Source organism: Prionailurus bengalensis, chromosome D1, assembly GCF_016509475.1.
Source record: "Prionailurus bengalensis isolate Pbe53 chromosome D1, Fcat_Pben_1.1_paternal_pri, whole genome shotgun sequence".
Lineage (NCBI taxonomy): Eukaryota > Metazoa > Chordata > Mammalia > Carnivora > Felidae > Prionailurus > Prionailurus bengalensis.
In genome coordinates, this window is record NC_057346.1 from 109,012,799 (window position 1) to 109,024,877 (window position 12,079).

General features: G+C 58.8%; 1 protein-coding gene across 1 annotated transcript; it reads right to left on the reverse strand.

The window, feature by feature from the left end:
- Positions 1-1,331: 1,331 nt before the first annotated feature.
- SLC25A45 (solute carrier family 25 member 45) lies at positions 1,332-11,375 on the reverse strand. Its single transcript, XM_043581692.1, has 6 exons — positions 7,992-11,375; positions 6,919-6,962; positions 6,661-6,732; positions 6,178-6,363; positions 3,148-3,409; positions 1,332-2,989 (listed from the first exon to the last, which is right to left on the reverse strand). Exons 1-6 carry the CDS (start codon positions 8,026-8,028, stop codon positions 2,721-2,723), a joined length of 870 nt encoding a protein of 289 aa, XP_043437627.1. The 5' UTR covers positions 8,029-11,375; the 3' UTR covers positions 1,332-2,720.
- Positions 11,376-12,079: the final 704 nt, after the last annotated feature.

Genomic DNA, 12,079 nt, shown 5'->3' on the forward strand with positions numbered 1-12,079 from the left:
AAGTCCCTTAGCTCGAGAGGACAGCACACATGTTTCTGCCTGTAGGAGCACCTGAACACCATTAAACCTTAATGTGTATAAAAGGGACCAGAATGCTTTGCACCACACGGATTCCTAGGCCCCAATCTCAGATTCCGATTCCATCCACCCCCGGTGGGGCCCGGGATCCTGCATTTCGAACCTGATGCCACTGCTCCAGAGACCACACTGGAATCAGCCCGACCTGGAAACCCGCAGACCCCTACCTACTGTGTCAGCAAGGGTGAGGCCAGACTATTGCGACAAAGACGTGTCAGAGCACAGCAGCCCAGGTGGTCGTGGGCACCCGGGTTCTGGGCCGACGGGGTGCCTCCTGCGTCCTCAGCAGGGCCTTCTGGGGGCCCCACTTCCGGCCAACAGTGAGGAATCTTCTTGAAGGTAAGAGATGGGCAATTTGCAAGGCCCCTGGGTGGCTCAGTCGGTTAAGCGTGTGACTTTGGCCCAGGTCACGATCTCACGGGCCGTGAGGTCAAGCCCCGCGTCGAGCTCTGTGCTGACAGCTCGGAGCCTGGAGCCTGCTTGGGATTCTGTGTCTCCCTCTCTCTCTCTCTGCCCCTTCCCCGCTCGTGCTCTGTCTCTATCAAAAATAAACATTAAAAAAAAAATTAAACAAAAAGAGAGATGGGCAATTTGCAGGCATTACACATTTCTCTGGCAAAAGCCCAGGGACAGGGCCCCCCTGAGTCGCGAGGGAGGTTAGGAAATGGAGCCCGGCTCGGTGGGCACATGCCTTGTGGCCACACCGTGACACTGAAAAAAAGACGGGCGCTATTTGGGTGCCGCTGCAGTTTGCAGGCCACCGTCCAGTGAAGGAGAGCTCTGAGGAGCACACGTGGGGCTGATGCCATCAGGCCAGCCCCGGGTGGGTTTGAACTTGGTGGGAGGCTGTCGCGGGCCCCAGGCAGAACAGGGGGGCAGAGTAACTGGGCTCTGGAGTTGGAGGCTTGGATGTGTCCGGGCAGGCGGTGCGACATACTGGCCATGTGACCTTGGACACGTTACACACACTCTCTGAGCTAAGGCTGTGATAAGAGCTAGAACGCTGTAAACTGTGATAATATTGTGATGGTTTGGGGTGGGGGTTAAAGTTTATTTATTTTGAGAGAGAGAAAGCGGGCACACAAGCAGGGGAGGAGCAGAGAGAGAGAGGGAGGGCGAGAGGATCCCAAGCAGGCTCCGCCCTGTCAACGTGGACCCCGACGAGGGGCTTGATCCCACGAACAGTGAGATCATTAGCGGAGCTGAAATCAAAAGTCAGACGCTTAACCGACAGAACCACCCCAGGCATCCAATGATGTTTTGTTTTAAGATTTTATTTTGTTTTTTAAAAGCAATCTCTGCACCCAACGGGGGGCTCAACCTCACAACTCCAAGATGGGAGCCACGTGCTCCACTGACAGAGCCAGCCAGGTGCCCCTATTGTAATGGTTTTCATTGGGAGCCCCCAGTAAATGGTAAGAATCCCAGGCACTCAGGTCACCAGAAGGTGGGCCCAGGCTGACCGCAAACCAGATAGGGACATTAGTGGGTACAAACTCTCCTCGGCTTCATTGCCAATCAAGGAACCCCTCTTTGGCCAGTTTGTAACCCCCACTTAGCAACTGAGATGGGTAAGAAAAACAAACACCATCCGTGAGAGTGGCCAGGCCAGCACTCCTGGGGAAGGTGGCCCCGACTTCTGGCACCGGTCCCCTGGAGATGACCCCAAGAGGGGCCAGGCAGGCAGAAACTCCCGGTAGAAAGGTGGGAGTGCAGTACCAAGGAAGTGGGTGTGGTGGTTGGAGCTGGAGGACCGATCAGAAGTCTGGCCCCTGACCTCAAGGAGCTCCCTGGGTAACGGGGTTAGGCTGAGAAGCAAATCGACAACCACGACACAGCACAGGGGAGGGAGGGCCGTGATCCAGGCCTGTGGGGGATGTGGAAGAGATCAGGGGAGGAGGTGGGGGTGGGGACTAGGAGGTGGGGGGTTGGGAGTGGTATGAAAACCCCCCAGCCAGTCAAGAGGCAAGGGGGAGGCAAGGAAAGACTCCAAGGGACAGTGCTCGACCTGGGCCCGGAGCGGGCTTAGCCACCCCTCGGGAACTGTTTGCTCCAGGCCACGAGGGAATAAGCCTTCCAGGCCAAGGCCAATAACAGCACAGGTTGTTCTCCAAGTGCAGGGCTGGGCTGTGGAAGCCCCCAGGGAGAAGAAAGCTAGTGGACAGGGAGTGCCCAGGAGGGGGGGGGGGGGCTCTCCCCCAGACCGGAAAGGAAGCCACTGAAGGACTCTGGACCAGCAGGGGACAGAAGGCTGCTCTCCAGGGGTGTCACGCAGGGAGCAGTTTGAAAGGAGGTGAGGAGGGCCCGTGAGGACGAGTTGCTGGAATCCAGGCGGTGGCTGGTTAGCGCCCAGGGGCGCAGCCTCTAAGAGCTCTTTAAGGGGTGAAGCCCCAGGCTGGGGGCCAGAAGGTCACCAGCACCACGGGCCGGGGAGTGGACTTCACAGACTCAAGGCGAGCGCTGCTGGGGGGCTGAAGTCAGCCTGTGTTCCGGAGCCCAGGGCCCGGGCCCACTGCTGCTCACCCTTGGGAAGGACTGGGCCTCTCGAATCGGATCGCAAGCCGGTGCTTTCACCTCGGCCTCCAAGCTGGGCAGGTGGGCGGTGGCCTCGCTGGGGAGCGGCCGGCATTACCTGCCCGGACTCACCCCCACGAGCGGAGGAGGTATTCGTAGCTGAGGAAGGTGACGGCGTTGACAGGAAAGGCGCGGGCGCTGTTGATCGTCAGCCCCCGGAAGAAGACCCCCAGACCTTCCTGCCGGGCGCTGCTTACCATGCAGTCCAGCACCCCCCGGTACGCCCTGCGCTTCAGCCCCGCCATCTGCAGCCGGGACTTGATCACATCCAAGGGCGTGGCTACGGCCCAGGAGGCGATGCCTGCGAAGCCCCCTGCCACCAGCACCGTGGCTGGGCCTGGGGTAGAGGAAGCCCAGACGGGTGTCAGACCCCGAGGAGCAAGGCACCCTCCCCCCCATCCCCAGCGTCCCTCCCCATCCTCTGGGCAAGGGCCAGCTCCCCTCCCCCACTCCCCCGTCCGTCCCCCCCCCCCCCCCCAACGCCAGTTCACTTACTGGGGTCCTGGCCGTCCCGCGTCGACTGGCGGCAGAGCCACTCATAGGTGACAAAATAGATCCCCAGTGTGGGGGTGTCCCTCAGCGTCAGGGCCCAGGCTCCCCGGAACAGCCCGCGGGGCCCCTCCTCCTGGAAGATGGAGACCGCACAGTGCACAGGCCCCCGGTACCGGGGCGGGGGGCTGCCCGGAGGCCGCGCCCTTGGCTCCGTCTGGTTTTGTAGCCGGACTTTGATGAGGTCAAAAGGGGCCAAGCAGTAGACCTGTACGTAAGGAAGCAGGAAGACCCTGGGTGGGGCTCTGGGAGAGAACGACGGGCAGAGAACAATGGGCTGATCCTAACAAGAGGAAGAAGGTAGGGAGCAGAGAGGGCCGCATCTTCCCCCGCCCCGGTCCCCGCTTGCAGCCTCTGCACACAGGGCTCGGCATGGGCCAGACCGCTTCCTTAGCATCAGACCCCTGACAGCGAGCAGCACTGCCCCTCTCCCTGGACAACAGCATTGAACTTGCCTGGTGCTTGGTGCTCAGAGACAAACCTGGATTGTTTCCCCAAGACTGAGGATAGGTTTCTAGCCTCCCCAAAGCCAGGGTGAGACCCACCTGCAGTGATTGGGTCTGAAGAAAGGATTTAGTCTGTGCCCGTGAGACAGCAAAGGGCTGATTGCCACCCCCCCACCCCCCGCAGGGTGAAGGAGGTCACCTCAGTCCTGTTGGAGACTCCACTTCATAGGTTCTCCCTCCCCTACCTCCTGCAGGACACCTCTCAGAGGCCCCTGACGGGGTCAAGTGCTGGGCCAGCCTTTCCTGCCTCCTGAAAACCACCAGCCACTTGTGTCCCAAGGAAGGTGGGTGATGGTGGGATCTGCGGGTCCTGGGATCTTATCACCCGGCTGAGGCAGAAGGAACGAACATTTGGGGTAGTATTAGGACTGAAGGTGGTTCCGGGTGGATGTGGAGGGAAGGTGGGGGCAGGGGCCAATGTGCGAATCAATGCGGATGTACGAGGTCAAGGTCAGCTGTTAGAGTTCAGATGAGAATTGAGGTGAGGCTGAGGTTAGCACGTCATGAGGGGCTTCTGTGGTTATTGTTTCTTTCGTGGAAGGTACATGAGCTCAGGTCCTCAGCCCTGGAGATGGCTGATGGCAGAGGCAGCTGGGAGTCGGCTCTGGCGGCCATGGTCAGAGGGCGACAGGCCAACTTTGCTTACTTCTTCCCCTGTAGGAAGGGCAGCGGGCTGGGGTCCCTCCCCCTGAGGCGTGACCCTGATATCATCCTTCAGAGTCTGTGGGCGGAGCCAAACTCAGGACTCCTCCAGGCGATGTGCCCCTGAGTCCAGGGCTCCTGAGGGTGAGGAAATGGCCGAGCCCAAGGTAGGGTGGCCAGCAGGGGCAGGTTAGGGTCCTCACTCCCTAACCTGTGCCCATGGGGTCAGTGGGGACAGCAGACACTGCCACAGTGTTTGACAGTGTCAGCCTTTACTGAGCCAAAGGCAACTTTTGTGCACATCAGAGGTTGTCATTCCCTGCCCTGTGCTAACCAGAGTCACTTCCTGCCTCTTCTTGCCCTTCTCCACACTGAAACACAATTTCTGCTCCAAGATCCTGTTAAACCGAATCCATAGGCTTGATGGGAAACTGAGTTCCAGTCGGTCCTTGGACCAGGTCCCCATCAGTGACCCTATAACACCCCGTTCTGCTATCTGTTCTGCTTTTTTTTTTTTTTTTAATTTTTAACATTTATTTATTATTGAGAGACAGAGCATGAGCAGGGGAGGAGCAGAGAGAGAGGGAGACAGAATCCAAAGCAGGCTCCAGGCTCTGAGCTGTCAGCACAGAGCCAGACGCGGGGCTCGAACTCACAAACTGCAAGATCATGACCTGAGCTGAAGTCAGACGCTTAACCGACTGAGCCACCCAGGCGCCCCTGTTTTGCTTTCTAAAGAGCAGGAGGGGAGGGTGACTTAGGAGCTGGGCCTTTCTGGGCCGGCTACTAGCCTGGGGTCTCAGTTCTCTTCCTTGTTTTTGTGGGGTGCAAGTCTCAGGGCTTGGGAAATATGCAGGCATGTGTCCTGCACAAGAAGGGGCAGGAGAAAGGCCAGGACCTTTGGGGGGTCTCATGAATCATTAATTCACTTGAGCGAGCCGCCTGGTTCTGTCCTTTGTCCTTGCTCTCTGCCCCATGAAGTATGTTAGGAGCGTCAGGGCAATATCAAATAGGGGGTGACGGAAGGCGCCCGGCTGGGGTGTGGAGGGGAGCCAGGCAAGAGTCCCTCCACCTCTGTGCTCACGCCCCCCAGTCAGCTGGGATTCCCCCTGGTGCCTGGAAGCCGCGTCTTCCTCCACCCCATCAATCGAAAGCTGGATACTTAAGTGCTGAGAACAAAGACCAAAACCGAATGATGAGAGCTATTTAATGATTAATGCCCTGGGCCTCTCGCAGCGAGCTCTGTGGACTGGGGCCCCGCGAGGCTCACAGATCCCGGCCCGCCACAGGCTGCAGGCAAAGGGGCTGAGCAGGGCATGAGCTGGGGCAGTGCCAGGACCACGCCAGGACTGGAAGGGCTGGGCTCGGTGCTCTGGGAGCGCTATCAGTTCTCCAGGGCAAGAGGTCACCTGGGGGAGAAGTCTTCCCAGAGCCCCCGTCAGCCTCAGAGTGGGTTATCGACTGTTCTCCATGCGGCCCCCTCAGCACCGTCTCCCCAGACCCCACCCCCAGCTCTCTCTGCCTTCTGCCCCGCCCCCCCCCACAGTGTTCTCCATGACCCTCCCCTCCAAGCCTGCAGCCCAGACGGCCACAGCCAGCTCTGCCAGGCCAGGTCATCGGGCAGAAGCCAGGAGCTGGCCATTCCCCCACAGCTCCTCATGTACCCGGTGGGGAGACCCAGGGTCTGCAGAGAGGGCTGGGAGGGGAAGCAGCAAACGGACCTTCGCTGTGCCCACATGCGCGCGTGTGTGGATGTGTGTGCGTGCATACACCTGTGCGCGTGTGCATGACCGTACTCGTGTGGACACACCCCACACCTCCCTCTCACCTGCACGAACCCTCCGGTGCAGCCAGCTATGAAGACGTGTATGTAGCTGGGTGGCTGGGCCCGCCGTTCCTGGTGAGAGGTTGCCGTGAGCGCCAGCAGGGTGTTGCTGTAGACCCCGAACAGGACGGAGTTGACCATGGCTATGCTCGCGATGGGGAAGCTCATTCCCTTGAAAAAGCCCAGGAGCTGTAGAAAGATGTGGCAAATGCTAAAGTGGCTGGGGGACCAGGGAGGCCTCCTCTTCTCCCCTCCCACCTCTGGCAGGGTCTCCTCTGGCTAGAAACCACTCCTGAAACCTGCCGAAGGGAGGTCGAGGCAGCCCCAGGTCCATCCTCGGGGCACCAAGCTACCACCCAGCCCCGGGTAGCCCCAGACTTAGGTCATCTCTCTTCCAGGGACAGAGCCCTGCCAGGGGGCAAGAAAGCTGGTGCTGGCCACCCGGAGGCCTCCTATGCCAAAGCCCCAAAGAAGCAAGACACCCACCGACTCATGGCGGTAAGTCTTCACCATACAATCGATGATGCCCCGGTATGTGGTCTGGGTCTGTAGCCGCACCTGGATGAGGAGGACAGAGCAGGCAGCCCAGCAGGGATGGGCAGAGATGGCTCTAGCCCAGCTCCTCCCTCTGCCCAGCAGGATGCCAGCAGGGCAGGACTGATAGGAAAGATCCCCCTCTCAAGGCATCCTGACTGTTGGTTCAGGTCGTAGCCTTTATTCCTTGAGTGCGTCCCCTCGACTCACCTTTACAGTGTCAAAAGGGTGTCCCAGGACCAAACCCAGAGCTCCTGGGGGATAAGAAGACGGTATGAGTGAGGCCCCTTGCGCCACGCTGAGGAAGCAGGTGCCTAGAGGGAAGGGGAATTCAGGGGGGAGAAAATGGGGCAGAGCCCTACCTGCCAGACTCCAAAGAAACTCCAGCTGTCCCCTTTGCAACCTCCTCCACACCAAGTGCTGGGTGAGGCAGGCATGGGGACGTGGGGACATGGGGACAATCAGAGGGAGCCCTGGCCCCACCTGGAGGACACAGGCCAAAGGGAGGAGCCAACCACAGACACCACGTCCTCATAGCGTCTAACACTGCCTGTCTTGCCTATTTAACCGTGGGGCGGTGGGATGGGTTCTCCAGTGCTCCTGCCTCGCTGCCGGCCTGACTCCTTCCCTCTTGCCTTCCACTCACTACTGCCGTGGAGTATGTGGCCTCGATCCAGACGGGGCCCTGCTCTCCCCCCCTCCACCCCCTCAGCCAGCAGAACGGAGCTGGGAGCCCTTAGAACAGTCGTGCTGACACCAGGGGAGGAGGGTCCCGGCCCCCAGGCCATCTCCCCTGTGTAGCAGGTGCAGGTTCTGGAGACAGAACCTTCTCAGGAGGCAGGTTCGAAACGTCCCTCTCTTTTCTTCTGAGAGAAGTGTCACCCAGAAGCTGGGCTGGGTCCCCAACACAGCAGGCCTCAGCGACAGGGCCTGCAGCCCACGGCTGGGTAGGGCAGAGGCCCAAAGGGGAATGCAGGACAGCTGCTGGGGTCAAAGGTGAACTTCCTTTCTGAGCCCCCCAGGGTGGGCCTAGGGAAGCGGGGTTCCTGGTGCGGGTCTGCAGGCGCAGGTGAGTCTGGGGGAGCGCTCGCCTTGGCCCTGGAGGCAAGGGCAGCTCGGCTTCCTCTCCGCTCCCCTCAGGCAACTGCCAGGAGGCTCCGGGATAGCTGGCTCTGGGTGCTTCTGGGCCACCAGGACTTTGGTCTCAGCGCCTCCCAAATCACCAGGAAGTGACCCACCCCTGGGGTGAAGGGGATGTGACAGAAGGGAGAAAAGTGTCTCACCAGAGATCCAGCCGGCCACAAACTCCTCCACGGGCATTGTCCAGCAGGGGCGGAAACTGGTGGCTCCAGCAGAGACACTGGTGAGTGCCAGTTCCTGGTCTCCCTCCCCCTGGTCTGCCTGATAACCTGCCACTAATGTTTAACTCTGCCCGTAGGGTGAGCAGTGGCCCGGTGCCCAGACCTCGGCACCAGGAGAAGGGAGGGAGCCAACTCGGGTGGCCTCGACAGCGGAGGAGGGCGCACCATGTGAAATCTCAGGGCAGGGGTGATGGCCCAGGTGGCCTGACCCCCTGCCGGCCAACGACGGCCTCGCAGCCTCCCATGGTGACCAGGCAGGGCAGCCGGGCCCCAGCCTCCAGGGCTGCCTCCAGCTTTAACGAGCCTGTTGAGGGCAAGGCCCTGCTTACCTGGCCCAGCGGGCCCCAATCCCCTCTATCCCCACAGCACCTCACGCCAGGCTGTCGCCCACTCGGGACAGGCAGCCAGGCCTGCAGAGATGGGGCATAGCCACCAGGGGGCAGACAGACGGCGTGGGAGGAGAGGAGTGATTCTTGGGCCTGAAGCCCGGCCTTCTCCCAGGGTTGTCTGTGGCTCCCCAGCTCCCTCGTGTGAGTCAGAAACAGCTTCCCTCGCTTGGCCTTCTCTTCTCCATCCCTCCTTTCTAGGGGGAAAGCTGGGGATTTCAAGCGTGTAAAGGCTGGTGTGTGTCTCAGTTCAAGGGTTATGACTGCCCATTTCTCTTTGGACAATAACCCAAACTGACAAGGCAGGGACCTGAATCCCTCTCTCTCTCTCGCTCTCGGCTTCCTTCGAGCAAGCTTCTCTGTTGCCAATACATTCAACATGCTACAGCGTGCACCATTATTCCACTCGCCCATCGGCTCTTTACGAGCTGAGTGCGGTTAAATACACTCCTCCGTGTTGTTTTGAAAATGGTATTTCACATCATTTAAAAATTGTGTGGCATCTTTTGAGAAATTAGATGACCGTTCATGCCTTGTGTGTCTCACACCTGTCTGGTACTTTTTTTTTTTTTCAACATATGAAATTTATTGTGCTGTCTGGTACTTTTATCGTTTCTGCTTCCGCCCCCTCTCTCTGCCTTAGGGGGGTCGATGTACATGAGCAGAGGCAGCATGGGCTGTGGTGTCGTCCGGTCTCAGCTCTGCCCCCACCAGCCAAGTGATCTGTGGCAAGGCGCGTGCTTCCCGAGGCGCTTTTCTCCCACGTCCTTTGGGAGTCTCCAGAGGTCACTAGAGGGGGTTTCTGGGGCGGTGGTGTTCACGTTCAGGATCACGACCTCATCCAGGGCTGTGTTTCTGACTTTCTCCATTACACTTGAATGATTCCCTTGCAGTGGGGCACGGGAGCACGGCGGCAGTCCCGCAGCCTTGGGGGCAGAGGCAGGGCATCAGGGCAGACCCATGGGTGCAGGCAGAAAGCGCTGAGCTTGCTGAACACGATGAACCTCCGACATTAACAGAGCGCACAGGGGTTCTGATGTAACGTGTTGTTTCCATCGACAGCCACAGAATATTCTGTCAGATTCTATTCTTAGGTATGCTGGGTGGTGGGGCGGGGGCGGGGTCTTCTTTCGAGGGCACAGAGATCCAGTGCTCAGGTGCCATGGCCCACAGAAATCTGGGAAGGCACCAGATGTGGGTCCCAACCTTTGGAGTCCTCCTTGACCCCTCCCTTTCCCTCATACCTCAATAACACTCCATAAGGAAACTGTGTTGGGTTGGTATTGCCTTCAAAACACATCCCACACCCCACCCCTCCACACCTCCTCCCCTGCCACTACCCAGGCCCGAAGCCACCATCACCTCCGCTTGGATCCCTGCCTGGCCTCCCTGCCTCCAGCCCTGCCCCCTTCCAGTCTGTTCTCCACCTCGCAGCCAGAGCTATGCAGGTGAAATTTAAGTCAGGCCATGTCTGTCCTCTGCTCCACACCCTGCACGGGTCCCATCCTGCTCAGAGTCAAAACCAAAGTCCTTCCTAGGCTCTAGAAGCCTTCACAGTACAGCCCCATGCTCTTTTGACCTCCGTCCCAGCCACTCTGGCCTCCTTCTCTTCTTCAGAAGGGTTCCTGGCTCCAGGCCTTGGGCATCGGCTGTCCCTTCTCCCTGTTGGCCTGGTCTAGCCTGGACGCAAACGTCATCTGCCTGGCATTCCTGGTGCCCCTTTCCTGGATCTACCTTTCCTTTCTTTCATCGCACTCGTCACTGTCTGATGCACTGTGTCATTAACTTGTTGTCTGGGCTGGGATCTCGGGCTGTTTGGTTTACTGATGTTATCCCGAAGGCTTAGAACAGCGCGTAGCACAGAGTAGGCACTCAATCAATATTTGTTGCAAGTGTGAATGAGCAGACAAGCGAGGGAGCAGCATTAGTGGGCAGCCTTGCAGCCACCCCTGGGTCTCCAGTTCTCTAGCCCATCTCCAAATGGCCCCAAAGGATGTAAAGTCCCCACAATACTCCTACCTGCCCCTCCAGATCTCGTGGCAACTCTTACTTCCCCAGCAGATGCCCAAGAATCAGTCCCGCTCACCCTTCTGCTTTCCCATTGTGGCCAAAGCAGCATCCACCCCCCACTACTTTCTTGCGGGCAGACAGGTTCTACAAAGCGGGGTTCACGTCTGACCTCCTGGGGGTCCCTGGGCTGCCCCAGTGACCTTCCTGAGCGCTGGCTTCTCACCAAGGGCTGGACTACAGTCCTCATTCTGCTGCGTACCCTCTCCCCAGGGATGGTGGGCAATCCCTTCTGTGGGCCTTAGGGTCCTTCACTGCTTGCAGAGGTAGGAAACCAGCCCAGTTGATTGCTGAGTCCAAGACCTCTTGGCTCTAAAGGCCTGAGGGCTGCTGTCCTCACATCAGAATGGGCCCTGCTCTCTTCTCTCATCCCAGCCCACCACCCCAGTTCAAGGGAGACCCACTACCACTCCCTGGAGCCTTGCCAGGCTAGCCTTTTGCCTGGCAGAGCAGAGCTCTGACCGCGTCCTTCTCTAGCTCACAACCTCCAAGACATCCTCACTGCCTGCCAAACCCACCACACACCCCTCGCCCTGGTGTTCACACCCCCTCCCAGGTGCCACCCCATCTTCCCAGCCTCGCCTGCTGTGCTCTGATTGCCCAGGGCTTCCCCGGTGTCCTAACCTCGCTCCCACAGTTCTCACTACTGGGAATGCCTTCAGGAATCTCTTCTGGTGCCCCTCCTCACGGGACGTGGGTTCCGGCCTCCTTACCACCACATACTGCCAGACATCAGCTTTGTTATTTAAACGTTCTGATCCTATTTTTTCATCAACAAATGGAGATATACTATCCACCTCCTAGTGTGGTATAAGGATTAAAGGACTTTGGAAAGAGAGGCGCCTGAGTGGCTCAGTCGGTTAAGCGTCCGACTTCTGCTTAGGTCATGATCTCATGGTTCATGAGTTGGAGCCCCTGTGCTGTCAGCTCAGAGCCTGGAGCCCGCTTTGGGTTCTGTATCTCCCTCTCTGTCTGCCCCTCCCCTGCTCACACTCTGTCTCTGTCTCTCTGTCTCAAATAAATAAACATTGAAAAAAATCATAAGAAAAGAATCTGGCACATTGTATACGCTCCACAAACAACAGCTGGTTACTTTTACTTCTGCCCACATGGGCCATGAGGGTGACATGAGGAGACAGGGGAGGGCCTGGCACCCAGCAGGGCTCAGGTAGTTGTAGTTTTAAACCTGCATTTCTTCTGGGCTTCTCTCTTCCCCCTCTCTACCTCCACTCCCTAATTCAACCAGAACAGAAGCTTCCTGAGGGCAGGGCAGTGTCTCACCCTGGCCCCCATCCCCTGCCCTAGCCCAGACCCCACACCCAGTACGCACTCAAGCACACTGAACTGTGTCCCACTTCGCTCCCACTGGTTTAGGGAGGCCACCAAACCATCGTGTCCTGGTCTGAGGGTCCCAGAGCTTAGAACCTGGAGGCAGATGCCCACTCTGACCGCACTCTTCTCTCCAGCTCACACCTGAGCTCCCTTGAGTCCTCAGTTCACGCGAGGAAGACATGTTGTCACGGGCTCAATTGCGCAGCAGTGTGGCTCCTGGAGGGC

Bases quoted from the DNA above. Each gene is read 5' to 3' on its own strand.
- SLC25A45 (XM_043581692.1), bottom strand. From the start codon at position 8,028: ATGCCCGTGGAGGAGTTTGTGGCCGGCTGGATCTCTG. The intron at 6,364-6,660 runs GTGGGTGTCTTG...ATCTTTCTACAG, and splicing joins AGACTTACCGCCATGAGTCG to CTCCTGGGCTTTTTCAAGGG. The intron at 2,990-3,147 runs GTAAGTGAACTG...CCTCTACCCCAG, and splicing joins GCGGGACGGCCAGGACCCCA to GCCCAGCCACGGTGCTGGTG.